This window comes from Ammospiza caudacuta, chromosome 16, assembly GCF_027887145.1.
Source record: "Ammospiza caudacuta isolate bAmmCau1 chromosome 16, bAmmCau1.pri, whole genome shotgun sequence".
NCBI lineage: Eukaryota > Metazoa > Chordata > Aves > Passeriformes > Passerellidae > Ammospiza > Ammospiza caudacuta.
Window position 1 is genome coordinate 12,314,283 of NC_080608.1, and position 20,864 is coordinate 12,335,146.

The window sequence follows — 20,864 nt, forward strand, 5'->3', positions numbered from 1 at the left end:
CAGGCTGGGGCTGGCTCCAGATCAGCTCTGGTGGAAAAAACAACCGAGCAGGACGGTTCATGTGAGGGTCAGCCCGCCCTGCACGGCTGCTTTTGGGGTAGGGGACCCCAATCCTGCAGCATGCAGCCTCCAGCATGACGTGGCACAGTGTGTTGGGAACACTGGGTGACATGCCCGGGATGCCAGGGAAGATCAGTGGCAGTGAGAGAGTCCATTGGCTCTGTCTCATTAACTCCTTCCCCACTCCCAGCCTCCACCAAGGCTGATTTGGCACTGGGACCCAAGGAGGAGGGACTTGGATGAACAGGTCCCTTATTTTTATTTTGGTTTTAGGAAAACCGAGTTCAGGAGTGACTCAGACTTTCACTGCTCGTGGCAGGGATCAAGGACACGTGGAAGGGACCCAACCACACTGTGCCACACACCACATTAACTAGATATGGCTGCTCCTGTGGTGGGAAATGTGGGGCAGGGAGCTCAGTCCTGAGCAGCTCCCCAGACCTGTCCCAGCTCTGTTGCAGGAGGTGGCTCAAGCCCTGGGCAGGCTCAGAAGTGTGAGCTGTGTTGGGAGCACAGCACTGGCACATACTGGTTCTTGTTGGATGCAGAATGTGCCAGGAGCTGCAGCCCCATGGCCTCAAACCTCCCTAGAGCCTGGGAAGTAGGTGGGGAGGATCAAATCCTGGTTTTGGCAAGGAGCCAGCTTGCTCCACTCACAGCCATGTCTGTGAGAGTCACCTGGAGCACCCTTGTGGCTGGCCGGGCTCTTGGCATGTTGTGATGGGCTCTGTGCAATGCCCAGGCAGTGGCTGAGCACCCTGAGGGTTTGCCCGGACTTGGGGGAACACCCCACACTGCTTGGGCTCCAGGCAGGGCAGAGCTAAGCCATTCCCCCAGCAGCAGGGCAGGTTTAAAGCTTTGGGAAATGCTGCCAGTGACAGAGAAACCCCACAGCTCCCCTGCTCCGTGGCTTCTCTGTGTGCCTGGGAGATGGACCCCACCCCCAGCCCTCCCACGCCAGCTGAGGCTGCAGTTGGAGCCTCACACCACCAGCCTTTCCCAGGACATGATGTTCCTTCTGGTGAGGAACACAGATTGGGAGATTGCTCCCAGCTTCCTCTTAACCCCTGGCCTCACTCCCCTTCCTTGGTGGCATCTCCGGCAGCTGGCTCAGTGACAGCATGGAGGCAGGGCTGACCCTGCTTTCTAGCAAAGCCAAAGCTCCTGCTGGCACTCATGGTCCCCCCAGGGCTCACCCCCTGCCACCCCACACTGTCCTCCACCCCAAAACCACAGCTAGCCAGCCTCCCCCCAAAACACCAACTCCCCCAGCTCCCCTCCAGCCAGTTAATTATCCCACTGAATAATTTTGGGGGGGATTTCAGGGAATTTACTCCTCACCACGAATATTTTCCTTGGAGACAGCCCAGGGTAAATGTTCACATTCCTTGGCTAAGTAAGGACCCTGGAAACTCCTGTCCCTGGGGACACCCAGCAGTGCCCTGCCCTTGACCCCAGCAGGGTCACCGAGCAGCCACAGCCCCTGGCAGGAGGGATCCTCCTCCGGAGACGCCTCTGGCAGCGCCTTCCTTCACCGGGCACACAGGAGAGGAGCGGGACCAGCCTTCCCCAGCCTTCCCCAGCCCAGCCCAGCCCAAGCAGCCATTGGGGGCACCCAGCGAACCCCGATGCTGCTGCTGGGGGGTTTGGTCCGTGCTGCTCTTGGGGGGGAAATGTCACCTGGCTGGGTGACCTGGGCAGGATGGGGCACCTCTCCCCTCTCCCCCCGTCCCCCCTTCCCCGGTATCTCTCCCCCACCCCGCGGGTTTAATGCCGGCTCGGGTGACACATTGCATAAACCCTGGGCACATGCCGCTGCCCCGTGTCCCCCTGGATGCCAGCCCCGGGCGGTGTCTGTCCATGTGTCCGTGTGTCCGTCCCAGAGCCCACACGGTTAACGCGGGCCCGGCCCGGCCCCCCCCGGCCATTGGCTCCCCCCTCGCAGCCCGCAGCTATTTCTCGGCCGCCGCCGGGCTCCGAGGTGACAGCAGGCGACAGCGGCGCTTGTCCCGGCCGCTGGCCCCGGGCTGTCGGGGGGTGCTGGCACCCCACACCCCGCACGCAGCCATGGGGCGCTGCTCCCGCAGCAGCAGCTGGATTGTGCCCCTTTTCTTGGCTGGGCTCGTCCAGCTGGGGCGAAGTGAGGAGAGGGAGAAGGTAAGAGCAGGGGGACACGGGGCGGTCCGGGCGGTTTAGGGGCTGTGTGACACCCTGGGGACGCGCCTGCTCCCCGGGCTCTCTGCAGGACTCCCCGGGGCACGGGAGGGACACGGTGTCCCCCTGAGTCCCCCTCCTTCCCCCTGCAATCCCGGTGCCTGGATCACGGGGACAGTTTGAGTTGGTTCCTGCCAAGGGCCAAGAATCGCTGTCCTGGAGTTGGGGACAAAGGGGGACAGAGCCTTGTGTCCCCCAAGTGACCTCCCCGGGGCAGAGCACGGGGGCTTTCCCCCCTGCAATGTCCGGGTGGGTTCCCCCATGTCGGGAAGGTGTGGGACCCACCGTGTCCCCACAGCTCAGCGGGCAGGGGCACCGTCACCCCCCAGCCAGGCTCCCCACCCTGCCACAGGGACCCCACAGCCCCACGGAGCCTTCATTCCTCGAGTGCAACCCCTGTGATTTCACCCTTTGCCAGCTCCCAAAATAGCCCCTCGGTGGCACTGGGCTGAGCCTGGCTACCCTGGAGGGGACAGGAGGGGGCTCCTCTGGGTTAACCCCTGTGGCCCCGGATGCAGAGGCTGCTCCAGCCCAACCCTTCCCGGCCCATTCCCCATCCCACCGGCACCCCCTGCCCTGCCGCTGTCCCCCAGGGCTGGTGGGTCCTGTTCCCTTGCCCACAGCCTCGGCATTCTGGCTCTGGCCTCCCCCGTGTCCCGGCTGTTTTGCAGCCACTCGCCTTCCTGCTGCTCCCTGCTCGGCAAACATCCCCCAGCTGCAGCCAGACCCCCGCCCCAGCCAGCCCGTCCCGGCAGCGCGACCTTGGCACGCCGCAGCGCGGCTGCTGCCAGCGGCACTCCGGGCAGGGGACACAACACTGGCAGCTGTCCCGCAGCAGGGCTGGCCCCATTGCCCTGCTGGCCCTGGGGATGGGGAGGGGGGTGGCTGGCAGCCCCCAGCCCGCTGCCACAGGATGCTCCTCGCCCCACAGGTGGACTGCTACCCGTCGGTGAATGACACCATCTACAACTACGGGGCCCTGACCATCGATGGGGACGAGTACATCCCCTTCGAGAGGTACAAGGGGAAGACTGTGCTCTTTGTCAACGTAGCCACATACTGAGGCCTGACACTGCAGTATGTTGGTAAGGGTCCTGCAGGGCCCCATGGTCCATTGTGCTTCAGGGAGCTGGGGAAAGGGTTAATGCCTGCTCCCCAAGGCCCGGCCTAGCTGGAATGGTCCCAGATGGTAACTGCAGGTGTGGAGGTGTGCCCAGCCCTCTGTTAACCCACTTCTGGCTCTCCTTGCATGCAGAATTGAATGCACTACAAGATGAGCTGAGAAACGAGGGGCTCGTGGTCCTCGGTTTCCCCTCCAACCAATTTGGGAAGCAGGAACCTGGCCAGAACTCAGAGATCCTCCCTGCGCTTAAGTGAGTGCTGTGGTGGGGGCTGTGGGACACCTCTCCCCCAGGAGTGGGAGCCCAGGCTGCAGCTGCTGCTGGCTCAGGACCCAAACAAGGGGTTTGGGGACCTATCACCACCCCTGTGCGAGCACCCAGAGCTGTCCATTGCACGACATCCTGTTCCCCGCCTTGTAGGTATGTCCGGCCAGGAGGTGGCTTTGTTCCCAACTTCCAGCTGTTCCAGAAAGGGGATGTGAACGGGGCCAAGGAGCAAAAGATCTTCACCTTCCTGAAGGTAGGTGCTACGGCAAGGGGAGATGAGGGGGACAGACCCAGTTTGCTTTTCGGAGGGGCAAAGCAGTGATCCATTGGCTCCCTGTTGCAGAACGCCTGTCCCCCGGTGGTGGAGGACTTTGGGAACCCCAACAGGCTCTTCTGGGAGCCTCTGCGGATCCATGACATCAAGTGGAACTTTGAGAAGTTCCTGGTGAGCCCCGAGGGTGTGCCTGTCATGCGCTGGTACCATCGCACCAACATCGCCGTCGTGAAGAACAACATCATGACCTACCTGAGGCGGCGGCAGCAGGAAAACCACGATGACCAGTAGAGCCTCGGGCTGCTGGCACGAGGGCCAGCATCCCCCCGGCTGCTTCCCATTCCATTCCCTCCCCAGATGCTCCCCAGCAGCAGGAATCACGCCCTGTTCCCTCCATTGCTCCTTTGGCACCCCCCAGTCAGGATGCTGGGCTGAGGATCTCATGGCAGAAACCTCAGTAAATACTTCCAATATCCCTGTGTCCCACCTCCACCCCTGGTGGTGACATCTCCAGCCTGCCCCCTCCTCTCCACCATCCCGGGCAGTGGGAGGATGCAGGGGCTGGCTGTCCCTGGAGGAGACCACATCTCCATGAAGGCTTGGCCCGAAAGCCCCGGGCTGGGGCGGGCCCGGCCTGAGCGTGCCGAGCACGGAGCAGCTCTTCAGTGCATTCAGGCTGCCCGTGCTCCTGGCACACAGACGTGCTGCTTTCCTGGGCAGGGGTGGCCAGCCCCTCACCAACCCACCAGAGAAACACCAAATAAAGGCTCTGCAAATGTGCAGCCCCACGTGTTGGCCAGGGGTAGGGGAGGTAGAGTGGGGGGCACAGTGGCCAGCCTGGGGGTAGCAGTGCCAGGCTGGAGAAACTCAATTTTTTCCACAGAATTATCATCACAGCCCAGCATTTGGGGACAGGATGGGGAGGGAGTGCAGAGCACAGGTGGGCAAAAAGGGCTGGAGGCAGGACCAAAGACAACCCCCAGTGAGGAGCATACTGGAATCCTGTGCTTCCTGCTGTCACACCTGTGACAGCCACGCTTACAGAAACTGGGTTGTGTTTGTTTTTTCCTCTCCAGACCTATTTCGTGGAGCAAGATTTGCTGTGTGCAATGTCAAAGACTGTCCCCAAGGCCACTGTTGCATGGAAAGGCAGAGGGGGCAGCAGGGGCTTCCCTGCCCTGGCAGAGGTGGGGGGCAGAAAAGGGTAGGCTGAGGGGCTGGGCTCAGCACACAGAGGGAGGTGGGGGCACGCACTTGGGGCAACAGATCCTGGGGTGCCCAAGCAAGGGTTGGGGTCTCCTTGCACTCAGTCTGTCTCCAAGCACACGGGGACCAACAGCCCTGGTATCCCTCCCTCTCTCCCTCCCCAGAGACTGCCCAGGACAAAACCAGAGGGACTCAGGCACACTTCAGTCCTTAAATAAATACGAAGACACCAACCACCCTCAGGCCGGGCCACGGCTGCGGCCAGCACCTGCCTGCGAGTGTGGGGTCTCCCACCACCGGGAGAGTCCCCGCTGTTCCCCACTCCTCCAGGGGCTCTGCTCTGGGCAGCTCCTGGCAAACACTGGCTCCTCTTCCACTGGCTCGGGTCTGTAGCGCTGCCAGGCCAGGCCTGGCTCCTCGTGGGGAAGGGGATGGCTGCAGGGGACTGACCCCATGCTGGCTGTCACCACGATGGCACCTTCAGTCTCTCCTTCATGATATCCTTGGGGGAAGGCGCTGCTGAGCCCCCCACGTGCAGCACATGTCCTTGCACAGGCATTGGCGGCCGGAGGAAGCTCCTGGACACACACACACGGGCACACACACACACCCTACTCCTCTTCCTCTGGTGTCAGAGCGTGGCTGGTCCTTGACGTTAGGGCAATCCGGGACCTGCCTGTTCTGAGACACAAGAGAGGGGTGGCACAGGGTAAGCACAGCTCTTCATCCTCACACAAGCCCCACAGCAGAGATGCCAGCTGTGGCATGGTTGCTATCCCTGAGCACCAACTGCCATAACTCCATGAGCTGTTTGGGCTCAGCCTGACTTTAGGTGCTGTGGGGATGCTGGCAGGGATGCAGCAGGCACCAACCCCATGGCAAAATCATCCCATCAGCTGATGAGAGGTGGGGGCTAAGGGAAAATGGCCACTGCCTGGAAAGCTGTGGCCCCATCCCTCCCCCATGTGTTTAGCCAACTGCCTAAAGTCTCAGGGTGAAGGATGAGCACCCCTGTCAGGGAGGGTCTGAGCCTTACCCAAGTCCTTGGGGACTGGTTTCACCCCAGCCACTGGTTGGGCGTTCTGGCTGCGAGCCATGGCACAGGGCGGGCGCCAGGGGTACTCAGGCTGTGGGAGGAGATGGAACAGAGACAGGGAATTACCTGCCATGTGAATCATCAGGCAGCACTCTGACCGAACGTGTGAAGAGGAGAAGGAGGGGGAGGAAAGGGGCTGAGCAGTCACATGCCACCAGCACACACTTGCTCAGCTCCCTGCTCTGGGACTCAGTGGCCCTGGAGGGCAGGGAGCCCCAGACCCGCCCACACGTCACCCTCTGCTCCCCCTCCTGCTGGCAGAGGTGGAGTCTCACCGGGGGAAAATGGTGGAAGTTCTGTCCTTGCGTGTGCTCGCCAGGCATGGCTGGTGGGTACCGGACCTGTTGCCACTCCTCGTAGCCGTGGTACATGGGGGGAGCCATGGGGGGACTGTACTGGTACTGGTACATGGGGCACGCTGGGCCCAGCGGCCCCGGGCCTGGCTCGGCGTGCAGCCTTTCTCCAGAAGCCTGCAAGGAGCCAGGACAGATGATGGGGAGATCCCAAGGGCAGCCCACCATCACCCATCACCTACAGCCACCAGCCCCTCTGCCCAAGGAAGGTTTCATCCCATCCCATCCCATCCCATCCCATCCCATCCCATCCCATCCCATCCCATCCCATCCCATCCCATCCCATCCCATCCCATCCCATCCCATCCCATCCCTACCTGTTTGTGCTGTTTCAGCAGCTTCTTCAGTTTCTCCTTCTCCTCCTTCTCCCTCTGGCAATCGTCTTTGGAGGCTCGCAGCTGGGAGGAAGAGGGGTTAGTGCAGAGCCCACCCTGCCATCCCCCATCTACATGAGTTAGGGTTGCTGAGGGAATGTCTGCACCAATCTCCCCCCATCAGACCCCCAGGAGAGATGCAGAAAGAGGAGATGAAAGGAGATTCTCTGGCAGTGACAAGCAAAAAACCCCTCTGGCCTTCCTGTCCTTCAGCCTTTACTCTTAGGTGACACAGGGGGCGAGCATTTCTGAGACACATGGGGTTGACACAGGGCTCCCAGAGTGCTGCTAGTAGCACCCAGCACTGCTCACCTGGTTGTTGGAGAGGACCAACTGCTTCTGCAGCTTTTCCAGCTGCTGCTTCAGCTCTTCCTTCTCCTCATTCATCCTCTCCCTGTCACTCCGTTCCCGTTGGAAATCTTCCTCAAAAATTTTTACCTGGCAGGAAAGAAGAATGTGGGTACACCTGGCTGAGGGCAGACACCTCCCCCAAGCAACCCCATCACTGTGCTGCCATCCTTGACTCCACCAGCCATGCCAAGCCCCTGTGGGCTGGCTCCAGTGCCCATGGCTGCAGTCCTTCCAGATGAATGCCTGGAGGATGCTGAGTTGGGTCCCCAACCCCACCATCCCAGCACTGACACCTGCCCAGCTGCTGCTGGCACACAAAGCTCTTTGCTTGGAAATTCAGGACATGCATTTCCTTGTCTGTCCCCAGTGGCTCTGTGTCCTGACCTACCTGCTGCTTGAGTAGCTCATTCTGGGTCAGCAGCTCCTGCTGTGGCAGCTTCCCTGCTGGCTCCATGGCAAAGATGGGTGGTGGAGAGGCTTGGACATTCAGAGCCTCTTCTAGTGCCTAGAGAGAAAGAAAGGGGAGCAGGGTCAGAGCAAGTTCAGTGCCCAAGATGCCACTGGAGGACCCTGGGCATGTGCCTAGCATGGGAAGTGGGTATAACTGGGCAGGGGCAAGAAGGACAACAGACTCTCCTTGAACCCTCCTTTCTCAGAGCCTAGAGGGATGTGGGGGACCTGATATAAGTCTCTGCCTGGGCAAGAGTGGGTTATCAGGGTCAGTTTTGGATTTGAGAGAGGTGAAGAGACTAGAGAACATTAAAGACATTTTGCAGTGCACCTTGTTCAGCCTCTGGATCTCCTTTTCCTGGTATTCCCGCTGCCTGGTGACCGGAGCCAGCTGCTCCTGCAGGAACCGCATCCTCTGCTGCAGGTCCCTCACCTCCATGGCCAGCCTCTCCTTCTCTGCCTGCAGGACCCAGGGTGGGGGGAGATCAGCCAGGGCAGGACAACAGGGCTGGCAGCTCCCTGTCACCCTTCCCAAGGGACTCACCTCCTCTGTTTCGATCCGGGACTTGGCCAGGAGCAGCTTGCGGTCAAAATCCCGTTGCTTTTGCTCCCGCTCCGACTCCAGCTCGGTCACTGCCCTGCGGGCCTCAGCCAGCTCCTGGTGTAGGTCTGTGACCTGCCAGGAGGGAGTGGGGACGTTGGCCTCAAAGGATCCACACTGGGGGAAAGGAGGCACAGGCAGCCTCCAAATCTCCCTATACCATTTCCTCTGAGTGCCCACAGACAGCACCCAGCCCTGAGCACCCAGCAGGAATGTGCCCCCCAAGCACCCAGCCCTGAGCACCCAGCAGGAATGTGCCCCCCAAGCACCCAGCCCTGAGCACCCAGCAGGAATGTGCCCCCCAAGCACCCAGCCCTGAGCACCCAGCCCTACCTTCTGCTCGTACTTCTGCTTCATGGAGCGGAAATGCTGATCCCATTGTTTATTCACCTCCAGCAGCTGCAGGGAGAGAGGGATGGCTGAACAGGAGCCCAAATCCTGCTATGAACCAGCTGTGGTGGTCCCCAGCAGACTCCTGTCATGAAAGCACTTTGGGGACCAGCTGGATGGAGATCCCAGCTCCAGCAGTGCTTCCCTGCAGCTCTGAAGCCCTGCCCCAGTCTCTTGGTGCCATCCCAGCCCTGTGCCCACTCTGCCCACTCCCCGCCTCCTTAGTGGTGCCTCCCTCCCAGCCTGGTCCTCACCTCCCTGCGCTGGTGCTCCAGGATCTTCACCTTCTTTTCCTTGGCCTCCAGCTCTTCTCTGCCCGGCGCCTTCTCCACCATGGCCCCGCTCTGCTGGACGCGCACGGGGGGGACCCTCAGGGCTTTTGTGGAGGCTGTGCCCAAGGCCGGCTAAACTCGAGCCAGTTCCCCTCCCACTGCCTCCCCCATCCCCTTGAGACCCTGAAAAGTCCTGCTGGTCACACTGGGACAAACTGGGGGCTCGATTAAAATGAGGCCATCTTTGCTGAAGTGTCAGCGGGCTCCCTGCCTCCTTCCCAGCCCTCTCCAAGGAGATGCTGCCTCCTCACCTGCTGCTGCTCAGCAGCCTCCCTCTTCCCACTGTCCTGGCTGCTCAGTGTCACCATCCTCCGGAGCTCCTGGTTCTCACACCTGTGGGCAGGAAGAGATGGGTCAGCAGGAAGAAGCTTCCAGGGCAGCCCTGTCCCCATCCACAGAGCCCATCCTCACCTGAGCTTCTCCAGAGCCTGGTTTCTCTGCTCCAGGTCATGCTCCAGCTTGGTGCGCAGCTCCTTGTTCTCACTGTGCAGCGTCTCACACAACGTCTGCAGGGTGAACACTGCCAGTGTGAGGACCATGGCCAGCCCTGGGCCACCCACACCTCCCACCAAGCCACGCTAAGGACATGGGGGTCCACCTCAGGGTGGGTATGAGGGGTTTGGAGGGAAAAAACACCACAAGGATAATCTGCATGAAGTGCCAGCCTTGCTCACCTGCAGGAAGGACGTTCTCTGCTCATTCTTGTGCACCTTGGAGGCCAAGCGCTTGAGCTCGGAGGCCATGTAGCCCATGCGCACAAAGACCTGGTCCTTGCTGGCCTCCTTGGCACAGCCACTCAGCGTGTTCTCCAGCTGCTGCAGCTGGGGCAGCAGGTTGGCATCCTCGCTCGGGGCCTGCTCCAAGTCCTGGGAATGGCATCAAGTGTGGTCAGAGCAGCTAAAGGAGCATTGTAAAGTTCTTCTTAGGGCAGATCAACTTCATGTCTCATGCAGGGCTGTGGTGTGGAGCTGGGCCAGCACCAAGACACTCTGCAGCACCTCTCAGCATGCTGAAAAACTGTGGCAGCTTTGTAAAGGTCTGATTCCCAGCTGCTGGGTATGGCACACCGAGTCCCTGGGTGGAGGAGCAGCTCATGGATTCCCTGTGCCCCTTGGCAGTCTGGGCAGAACACACTCTCAAATCGCTGTCAGCAGTGGAGGCATCTCCACCCTTGGTCTCCTCCACCTGAGCTCTTCCCATCTGCATCAAGACTAAAAATCCCAGCTCCTGAGACTGTCCTCTCTACATAAATCCTGGTCAGTGCTGGAAGGGGTGGTGGTCTTACCCCAACTCCCATGCTCTCCTCCCACCTGTCCTACTTCTGTGCTCCCTGCTGCTGTGGCATGCCAGGCACCAGGAACCCGAGACCTTTGGCAGGTAACAGCCAAATGGGTGATGTACCAGATTTAAACAGTGCCTGGGAAAGTCCAGGTCACACCCACCAGTGTCAGGGTGCACCCTGCCCATGGGGAGTGTCTCCAGGAGGTTTATACTCCTCTGGTGTGGTTGGTTAACTCCTCCATAGCCTAGGAGGTGCCACTGGCACACATGGACTGCTGGGAGGAGCTGGGGTTGTGCTGGCACACCTATGTCTGCTCCACTCCCAGCCCCGCTGACTCACCTGCTGCCTGTGGGAATGCCCCAGATTGCACCACAGGGGCAGCCCAGTGTGTCCTCAGCACCCTGACCCTGGAGTTTACAGCCCCAAACCTGCTGTGGGAGAGTGTGTGTGGGGCACAGCACAGCCAGCTCCTCCCACCATGTCTGCTGGCAAGGGAGGCAGTGAGGACCCAAGCTGGGAGAATCCAGGTGTGGGCACACGACTTGGACTTGGCTCAGGCACCAGCAGCTGGTGGCCAAGCAGATCCCGTTCTGCTCTCCATCACCTCACAGCTGCATCCCAGGAGTGTCCAGTAAGACCCAACCCCTCCAAGAGTCTCTCTGGGCAATGAGAATAGGATGTGCAATGAGAGCATGTCCTCTTACTGGTGCCAGCTGATGTTCATTGCCCTTGGGCTCCCCATCCTTTCTCCCCTCCATTTCAGCACACAAAAAACCAGAACAGGATGGGGCAATGACAGTCAGGAGGGCATTCAGGTGGCAGCAAATGGAGCACACAGAGCTTTGGCTAGGGCAGACCCTGTCAACAATAACAGGGCTTGGAGGCCTGGTCCTTCCACCCAGTGTGGGCACCAGCAGAACATCAGAGCATCACTGACAGCTACCTGGGCTGTCACAGCTCTTCTGTCACTGTCATGTGGCATCTGCAGACATTGGTGTCCCCATATGGCCGGGGCTGCTTCACTGACCCCTCACCCAGGCCAGTTGTGTCTGGGGAAGGACGCTTGCCCAGTTTATCCCCACTCTGTGCTTTGCCCAAGGGCTTCCTTGACATGGGTCAGCCAGCCCTGCTGGTGCCTGCCTGGGTACAGAGCTGAAGCCCTTCACACTCTCAAACCCCTGACACTGGCTCAGCTTCCCAGCTGCCAACACCAAATCCTGCAGGGAGCAGGGCCACTCACTGCTCTCCTGCCTTCCTGGGGAAACCCCTGTGCTTGGATGGCAGCAATCTGAAACTCCTGAGGAGGATCCCTGCAAGGGGAGGCAGCCAGGTCAGAGCTCCCCAGGGAATGGCAGCCCAGGATGCCCATCACACAAAGAGAGGAACCACCAGGAGTGCAGCAGGGGAGCTGACCCCTCCTTCCAGGTTCCTCCCTGTTTCTAGAGGCTAAAGGCTTCCTCCTTTTGCTTTAATGAGATGGACAGTGCCTCACTCTGCAGCCATGCCAGCACCAGCTTCCACACTCAGCAGACTCACAGTGGGAGGTGATTTCTGTGCTTCCACGTCCGGCTGGGCACTGCCCGGGGCTGCCCGTGCAAAGCTGGGATCGGGGCCGACGGCTGTGGAGAGGGGAGAGGAGGCAGCCATGAGCCTTTTGGAGAGCAGAGCCTCCCTCCTCCCAGCCCAGGGATGCAGACAGCACACCCCTGCAAGCTCAGGCACTGATGGATGATTTCTACCCAGCCTATGGGGATGGGACAGAAACCTCCTTTTAGAAGGGAGGATGGCAGTGGTTTGATACACCACAGAAGTCATTAAAGTCTCTTGCACAGCCTTTCCCTTCCCCCAAGCTCAGGATTCTGAGCCATCAGGTTATTCCTCCCCCATGAGCCTCACATCTCCTACCTCCAGTTTCCACTAAGTCCTCCAAGGAAGATGATCCAATCAGCATTTTATTGTCCTTCACAAGGTCCTCTGCCTTCTGCCGCAGCTTGGATGCCTCGACCTGGGACTCCTCCAGAAGCTCTCCTGTTGTGGGCAACAGAAGGGTGCTCAGCCTCCTTCCCCCAGGGCCTGCAGTACTTAAAAACCCCATTTGGCTGGAGCAGCACCCAGAATAGTCCTTCTTCATCTGGAAACAACTATTCTGGGATAAATCCAACGGCAAAGCTGGATCAGCGGCTCACTGGTGTCAGACATCCTCATGCTGACACACAGAGCACTGGTTACAGGAGGCAGAAGGCACCACTGGGGCTCTCCTCTGCTTCCAAGAAGAGACAAATTTAAGCCTGAGTGGCGGACTTACAGGTCCAACCTCCCCACTTTGGGGTCTGCCATGAACAATGTGATCCTCCCTCGATGAGGGGGGGCTGCTGTCACACCAGTGAGTCCCTGTCCCAGGTAAGGGCATGGTGACACAACAGGAATCACAAGGCAGGTGGAAATTCGGCTGCAGAAGCAGGACTCAAAGGAGGAAGCTGGCTCACGAGACAGAAAGCAAAACTGGGGGTGGGAGTGGGGGAAGGCTGACAAGGAGAAGAAAGAGGGTGGCACAACTCAGCTGGAACATTTCAACACTGGCATGTTCCTGCTGCCACAGGAAGCACTCAACAGCAGGTTCCTTGAGAAACACCTGGGAAAAGCCCCTGGCCCAACAGGGTTTGCAGGAGGTGAGGATTTTCATCAAAAGCAGAACTGGTCCCAGCACCCATGAACTCCAAGGAGTTGTCCTCGCTTCAGCACTTGTCTTTTCTTTCCAGCCATTTATTCCAGCATTAAACACCCCAGAAGTTCAGCAAAATTCTTGCTCTTTTAGCACTGCCATGTGAAAAAACTCAGACATCCTGCTCAACCCTCCAGGACAGGGAGAGCTTTGCTGCTGCTGCCCCAGTGCCAAAACCCCAAGCTCCTACAAGCACCTTTCCTCAAGCAAGCAAGCAAGCCCTGGCTCTGTGGGCACAGGCTGGGCTGTCCCAAAGGCAGATCTCATCCCCCTGGCACGCAGCAGTTACCAATAGACTTGATGCCTTGCATCTTCTCCTTCAGGCGGGCGTTCTCCTCCACCAGCCGCTCCAGGGCCGTGCATCCATCCTCCTCTGAGCCCCCACCAGGGTCATAGATATGATAAGGTCCTCTCCCTTCCATGCCTGCTGTTCAGTCACCTGCCTCCCAGCCAGGCATCCCTGCAAGGCAATGCAGCACGGTGTCACCTTTCTCTATCTCCCCTGGTCACAACTCTGCGGGGGTCTGGGGTGCTGTGCTGGTGCCTCACTGCCTGCCAGCCAGCCAACAAGTAAGCCAGGTGAAGGCACTTCCCCTGCAGCCCTGCTTGGGGAGAACGTGTGGGGTGACTCATGGCCATGAGAGCGGTCACACGAGCAGGCATCACCAGCAGCCCCACTTGGGGCTGGCTCTCACCCATGCAGGGCACTGCAGTCACAGAGAAATCTGCAACCCGTGGTTGCTGCATGCCAGGAGAGATGGAGATGCAGCTCAGCAACATTCACCCACACCAGACCAAACCTGGCACTGTCACCGGGGCATGCTGCTCAACACACGGTATTTCTGGGGTGCATGAAGGCTTGTCAGGGGCTGTCTGGGGACAGGCAGTGTCTGCAACTCCAAAAGCCTTAACCAGCAGCTGGAGGGACATTTGGGCAGTATTGGGGATGAGCCCTAGGAGCTAGGCAGTGACCTACTCTGTTCTCCTGCTCAGCCAGAAAAACTGGCTGCCAGCAGCATGGTTCCTGAATTGGGCACAGGAAACATCCAGGCATGAGCCAGGCTGGGAGCAAAGCCCAAGGAGACAAAACACCCACAAGCAGGATGCTGACTGCTTTTCCAATCCCTTGCACTTGTGGGTGGCCTAAGGCCTCCCCCTTGCTGAAGTCTGGCCTGGGGACAGCTGGGCAGGATCCTGGCTGCAGGTCTCACCCATCTCCTGGGGGGATAAAGCAGCAGCTGTGAATCACAGCACAACTTATCAGACCTATCCCCCCTGATGCCAGCTTGTCAGGACACGGAGCAGAGCAGCAGCTGAGTAGGTCCTGGTGCTAGCTGAAGCTGGGATGCTGCCTGGGGGCACAACAGGAGCACCCCAAGGGGCTCTTGTCCCAGCCAAGACAGCTGGTGAGCAGGAGAGGAGGCATTCAGAAAGGAGAAGGGGGTAGTCTGTACCCGAAACTGCCTCAGCCTCAGACTAATGCTCACACCATGAGTGATCCAGGCTGATCTCCAGTTTGGATGACCTGCCTCCCAGGGAGCGGCAGGGACTTTCCAGATGACAGCTGTCACCTGGCAGCATCCACAACTGGAACAGCAATTAATGCCTGCCTCAGCGACAGGGAATCAGCCCTGGCCTCAGCAGCTCTCTGCTTCTGGGAGATGCATTGGTGCCTCTCATCATCCTCCTGCCATCCGTGGGTGCTGCCAAGCCCTCCATTGTCTCTGGCCCCTTGATGGGGAGCCAGTGACCCCATCCCAAGCAGCTGGAAGTGCCACTGGGAGCTGCCCAGCTGTGTGGTGCGGGGTGAGCTGAGGAGAGGCTATTCCTGGAGCCCAGAGCAGCTGACAGGAAGCTGTGGAAGAGCCAGGGCCATTTCTGAGCTGTGGTTCCCAGAGATGGCAGCACTGTCACAGCCTTAAACAGAGGGCAGGTTTGATTTAGGTATAAGGGAGAGATTCTTTACTGTGAGGGGGTGAGGCACCAGAACAGGCTGCCCAGAGCAGCTGTGGATGCCCCATCCCTAGAAGTGATCAGGGCCAGGTTGGATGAGGCCAGCACGCAGCCCAGTGGGACTCTTGTGGCTGGGAAATGCCATCACCTGCGTCCACACTACCTGGCCAGCCTGGCAGAGGATGGGGACAGTGCCACAGGCTGGCTGGGGACCCGAGCCTGCTTCTCACTGCTGTCCAGTCAGCACATGCTGCTCCAGACCTGGGGCTCTGGGAGGAGCTGGGTACCAAACCCACCCTGCAGTGACCACCTTGTGGGGCATCTGCATCCTGCACCAGCATGAGCCCACGTGTGTGTCAGGGAAGGTAGGAAGAGGATGAAGAAGAGGGAAGAGCTGCCCTCTCCTGCAGTACCATCTCCCCATGTGGCTTGGAAGCAGCCTGAAATACCAGTCCTCATTCTCTTAATGCCAGACCCAAAACCTGGAGGTTTTCTGCCTTGTCCCATAGCACAAGGGAGGTGCCTGTCCCCTGTGCACCCCTGCAGGAATCCCTCAGAGTCCAGCTGCACTGGCCACCCTGCCAAACAGCACAGCACTTGCAGTGATCCCATATTCTCCCAGCTGGATGGAGCCACTGCAAGCCTCTGGTATTCCCTGTTCTCAAGATTCTATCAAGAACTTTTCTACTCAAGGTCTGTACCCTACCAGGGAGGTTGTAGCAAAGGGACCACAGGAGCTGCTTTCAAACAACAGCTGCAGAGAGGAACTGGACTATCTCCAGCTGACCCTAGCACAGACCAGCCACAAATTCACAACAAACAATAGCCAGCAAGAGGGAGGGGTTTCCACAGCATTCCAGGCCACCACTGAGAACAGGGTGGGTATTCCTGGAGTGAAGGCACAGTCCAATTTCTGCAAGGCACTGTTGATACAGAGAGGTCACCATGGGGTCCAGAGACCAAGTCACCAATCCCAGTCTTGGTTTGTTGTGTATTTTTTTTAAGAGTTCTGACAGGTGAGATTTACAGTGAAAAATCTCATTTCAATAAAAACAAAAGTGGAGGAGAGAGAGACCATACACCAGCACCTAGCAGTGGTTAGATACGCAAAGAAAACACAACTACTACAAACTCCAGCAGAAACCACCAAACCACCAGAGAACACTTCCCTCTTCGCCAGTCAACAGTTCCTAAGGTGATCTGACAATATTTCACAGCCCTGGGGCCCGAGGGCCAGGCTCAGACCGTGGCTGCAGCTCACTGGCTCCGTGCCCAGCCGTTGTCAGAGGCTGCCAGACGGGCACCTGTGGGCGTTGCTGTTTCCATGTGGGACACCAAGACCTTTAGGTAGCAAATTTTTAAGGCAACTCAGCAAAAGTAGAGAATGAGAGTGTGAACTGGCAGAGGAGACTCATGGGCAAAGATGAAAGCAGAGCGGTGTTTAAATAGCTGTGCTGTGGCTTGGGAGTGAGCTGGAGCTGTCACTGCTGTCACCCAGAACAACATGCAGCACTGCCACAGCCATCACTGCTCCAGCCATGCAGAAGTGGCAGAAAGATGTGATTCCTACTTTGAAATTACTCAACACTGAAGATACCAAGGCTTAGGATGTGAAGCTTGTGCAGGAGGGGGCTGGCACTGCTGGGGGGTTGCTTTGGGCAGTGACCCCAGGTGGGGAGCAGCCTCCCAGAGCTTGGCAGCCCTTCAATTCCCATCCTACGATGGGAACCCCCTAAAGAGAAGGGGTTTTTCCTTACTTCAGTGCTCAAGATTCACAGGAAGCCTCCTCCGCAGCAGGATCACAGGAGGTGAAAGCAAATCCCTGCAGGCTGCCAGCATAATTTTCCCATGGCTGGGGCTGCTGGGTCCCCAGCCTGCCTCCTCAGAGGGAAAGCAAAAGCCACACAGACAACATGGAGTGATTTTGTTTCTTTGTTTCATCATTTTACTGGAAAACACTGTAGCCCCCAGACTGGTTTTCTTCTACACAGGGCTCCAGCAGCTTCCCAGACAAGGGAAAACCATTCCTGGACTGCTCTAATTTGCAGGAAAGCAAAAGTAGAGTTTGCTTTAGGAGGCAGCAATAATGAGACTTTTTGGGCACTGCAGTCCACAGGGCTGGGAGTAATAAAAGAAGGGAAAAGCATGTATTGCAAGGCTCAGGTCTCAAAGGGAAAGGTCTGAACCTCCACTTGCAGTGTGCTGCTCTCCAGCCAGTTTAGCCACAAAGAGAGGGCGGGAAAGGCAAAAGACCTACCCAAAACACAGCAGGTATTAAAGATGTCCCCCAGCCAGAAATCCCACTCTTGCCTCAAAAGCCCACCTTCCAAAGAGGCCTCATGAAACAACCTGCTTCTGATGAGGCTGCTCACAAGGAAAATAAAGCATTTCCCTGGGTCTGCCAGGTTTACAAACACAGCTGACCACACACAGCTGCAGAGCTCCTCGGGATGGGCTCAGGCTTCAATGCAGGCAGGACATGCAGCCAGGCACGGTGGTGGTGCTCTCCTGGCAGCACGGGGTGGGGATTTATGCAAGACCCTGTCTTCTGCTGCAAAGACATCTGGCTCATCCTGCCTGCTCCACTTCTCCCTGCAGAGCTCAGCAGCATCATGGCTGCTTGTCACAGCACTCCAGAGCAGAACAAGGCACAGCCACCCCTTTCCTTGTAGCCTTTCCCTCGCTTCCAAGCTACTCCTGTCCAGCTTGGTGTGCTTCAGCCAGCAACAACCAAGCTGATAGGTGATAGCAGATAGTGACACCACAAAGCTACACCAGCAAAGTGCCACCCAAAGTGCAAGAACTGCTGCTTTAAAACAAAATCTGCAATGCCACAAGAGTAGATGGTTTGGTTTCCTCCACCCACGAGAGTTTTATACCAGCTGCTGGCAAGCAACAACCCACGGCCCTGTGCTAAATAGGTCTGCCTGGCGTAGGTCGGGCTGAAAGGGCGTCGTGGGATTTCTTGCAGAACCAGGAACGATGCCAAAGGCAGCAAAAAGCCTCTCCTGTTTTCCTCTTGCTTGCTTCACCTCACCACAGAAGCAGCTCTCAAGGACGTGCCTGGTTGGAGCCTTCCTGTCTCCAGAATTCACCCCAGTGCCTGAAGTCCAGTCTCAGGAATGCTTCAGCTGACGGTGCTCTCCATGAAATGTGCACTCCAAAAGAGCTTGTGGCAGCAGAACAGCTCCCATTCCCCCAGGGGCTGGGAATAACCCACCCAAGCGATGGGAATAACCTGCTCAAGGGAAAGGGCTGTGTTTGACCTCTTGATACAGGGGGCAACCCGTGTGCCAGGGACACAGGCACAGGACAGCCAGATCTCTGAGGGGATGCAGATCCCCATGAGTCCCACATGGAGCTACTCTCACCCAAACGCAGCAGCGACAGGCAGCATCTTTTCTGTTTGGGTTTTTTGTTCTTTTGGGGTTTTTTTTTGGTTTTTTTTCTCTCTGCCCTCCATGAGGGTCTTGAATGGAATTGAGGGAGGGGAAAGGGGGAGACAAGCTGTGCCTCCCTCCCAACAGAAGAGGATGCTGCCATCCCTACTCCAGCTGTTCGAACCTCTGGATCAGCATCCGCTGCGGGCACACGCGGTTGGCCCAGAGGGAAAAAGTCAAAGGGAAAGAGAAACAGCACGGACAGGGGGGTACCTGAGGCCACGGCCGCCGCCCCCCTGGAGGGAGCCCAGGAACCGGCTCTGCCCGGGGGGATCGCACACCGGGGGCAGCCGGGAGGCAGAGGCGTGGGCCCGGGGAAACGCCGGGGTTGTGCAAGGCGGGGCGAGGGAGGAGCGGGGCCGCCCCGGGCACCAGCACCGCCCGGGGGCCGGGGGACCCCCACCCGCACCCCCCGGGCACCGCCGGCAGCACGGACAGCCCGCCCGTCCCCCGCCCTGCCCGGCAGAGGGGAAACTGAGGCACGGCACCATTACCGCGACACCGGGCGGCTCCGGGACAATCCCCCGGGGACGGCGCGGCCCCGGCCCCCTCCCGGGCTCTCACCCCGACCACCCGAGAACCGGCCAGACACGGGCAAGGCGCACCCCCGATCCCGGCAGCTCCCGCCGGGCCGGGCCCCTTCGCTGGGGCGGCGCGACCCCGCTGCCCGTAAGCCCCCGGTGCCCCGGGCAGGGCTCCTGTCCGCGAGGGCGGCAGGGCCCCGCAGCGCTCCGAGCTCACCTGCCGTGCGCCCCACGGCGGGGCCGCCGCCCGGATCGCGGTCGGGGTCGGATCGGGGTCGGGGGTCTCGGTCCGGGTCCCTCCGCTCCGCCACCGGCACCGGCACCGGGTCCGCCCCCGGGAAATTCCCAGCCTGACGGACAGGCGGCGCAGCCAATGGGCGCGCGGCGGGGGCTATAAAGCGGAGGGCGGGGAGCTGCTGGGGACCGTGCCCGTCATGGCGGAGGCGCCGTCTCTGTGTCGTGTGGGTTCCCTGGGGGTACACGGAGGTCCCGCCCGGCTTTTCGGGGCTCTGAGGGGCGGTGTCAGCCGGCCTGCGCCTTCTTCCTGCGGGAGGTTGCGCTGGCACGGGAGCGGCGAGGCCGAGCCTTGCAGCGGCTCCCCCGGCTTCTGCAGACACAAAATGGCGGGGCCGGGGGGGGGCTCCTCGTGTACCCCCTCATGGCTGAGGGGAGGCTGTGCCGAAGCGCTCTGGTGGCCTCGGCCCCGGGAAGGAGGAGCGCGGTGCTGCCAGCTGGCCGAGGCTGGCGTTCCTCTGAGGCACAGAGAATTCCCCACTGAGCCTCCAAGTTAATGTTAAATGAGGGAATTCCACCCTCTAAGTGTATTCCAGGGATCCTTTTCTCTGTGCTGCTGCTGCTGCAGTTGTGCCGTGGTCGAGCACCGAAATCAGCCAGAGGAGCACCAAGCACAGGGAACATCTGGGTTCACTCTGCTCTTCGAGACTTGCTCAACAGCTACCTGATTTTCTTTGTCCTGTTGGTTTTGCCACAAGGAGAAGGTGGTGGGTTTTTATTAAATATACGTGTAAATAAAAGCAACGGACCAGGAATGAAGAAGTCTCACTGTAAGCAGCTGTGCTGCTCTTTGCCGTTGCTCTAGACGTGTCCTCCTTAGGTGACCTGGTGCTGGCTTCATCAAGGACCTTCACTGCAGATTGAGCTGTTTCCAGCTGCCCCAGGCCTGGCTTCTTACTCAGCTATATTCATACAGCTCCACCACTTCTTGGGGATTTGATGTTTTGGGTCGAAAAAATTAAAACCCCAGAAACTCCTTTTACTGACTGGCCCTTCACTGCCAGTACGTCAGCCTGGCAGCCTGGCTGGGTTATGAGAGCTCAGTCCTGATGGGACCCTGACGTGCTCTTTGTGCTCGTGTTTGAAGTCTCAGCTGGGGATGAGAGACCAGGACCCCACATATGCCCAACATCTTCCCTTCCCTGAAAGACTTGTTTTACCCCAACAAGCGGCCCAGTGCTGTTCTGTAAACCCTCAAAAACCTGTCTTCAAAGCTGAATGCAGTCCCACAGAACGAAAAAAACACCTTGTCTATAAATTAATGCCTCAACCTGCATGAAATAACAAAACCCTGCTTATTTCTTTGAGGAGCAAAAGGGGTGGCTTGTTTTTACAGCACCCCAAAAGATGCCTGCCTTCCCCTCACTCCATCACAGGAAATCTCCCACCAAAATATCATTGTGCTACTCACCAGCTGGGTCCTGGAGGGGCTGGGGGAGGGAGAGCCCTTCAGAGCAGGAGCTCTGTGCCTGCGATCCCCAAATGCAGGAAGGCTGGCCCAGCTGAGCTTACTTTTAGGCATGGAGAAGGGGAATTCCCCATGATGGAGGTCCCAGACAG

The 20,864-nt window shown here is 58.9% G+C and overlaps 2 protein-coding genes across 6 annotated transcripts; one reads left to right on the top strand and one right to left on the bottom strand.

Moving 5' to 3' along the window:
- Window positions 1-1,996: 1,996 nt before the first annotated feature.
- Window positions 1,997-4,718, top strand: GPX3 (glutathione peroxidase 3). Its single transcript, XM_058815225.1, has 5 exons — window positions 1,997-2,217; window positions 3,206-3,359; window positions 3,530-3,647; window positions 3,816-3,915; window positions 4,006-4,718. Exons 1-5 carry the CDS (start codon window positions 2,128-2,130, stop codon window positions 4,225-4,227), a joined length of 684 nt encoding a protein of 227 aa, XP_058671208.1. The 5' UTR covers window positions 1,997-2,127; the 3' UTR covers window positions 4,228-4,718.
- Window positions 4,719-5,339: 621 nt separating this feature from the next.
- TNIP1 (TNFAIP3 interacting protein 1) lies at window positions 5,340-19,337 on the bottom strand. Of its 5 annotated transcripts, none has more exons than XM_058815156.1 (17): window positions 19,228-19,337; window positions 13,383-13,553; window positions 12,277-12,399; window positions 11,908-11,990; window positions 9,764-9,955; window positions 9,501-9,595; window positions 9,341-9,422; window positions 9,012-9,101; window positions 8,701-8,766; window positions 8,311-8,442; window positions 8,098-8,226; window positions 7,705-7,821; window positions 7,278-7,403; window positions 6,909-6,989; window positions 6,514-6,708; window positions 6,179-6,269; window positions 5,340-5,818 (listed from the first exon to the last, which is right to left on the bottom strand). In XM_058815156.1, exons 2-17 carry the CDS (start codon window positions 13,513-13,515, stop codon window positions 5,754-5,756), a joined length of 1,800 nt encoding a protein of 599 aa, XP_058671139.1. In that variant the 5' UTR covers window positions 13,516-13,553; window positions 19,228-19,337; the 3' UTR covers window positions 5,340-5,753. The 5 variants fall into 5 exon arrangements, with proteins under 5 accessions (XP_058671139.1, XP_058671137.1, XP_058671140.1 ...); XM_058815154.1 differs by having other exon boundaries at window positions 9,012-9,104; XM_058815157.1 differs by having other exon boundaries at window positions 5,340-5,823; window positions 9,012-9,104.
- Between the last annotated feature and the right edge of the window lie 1,527 nt (window positions 19,338-20,864).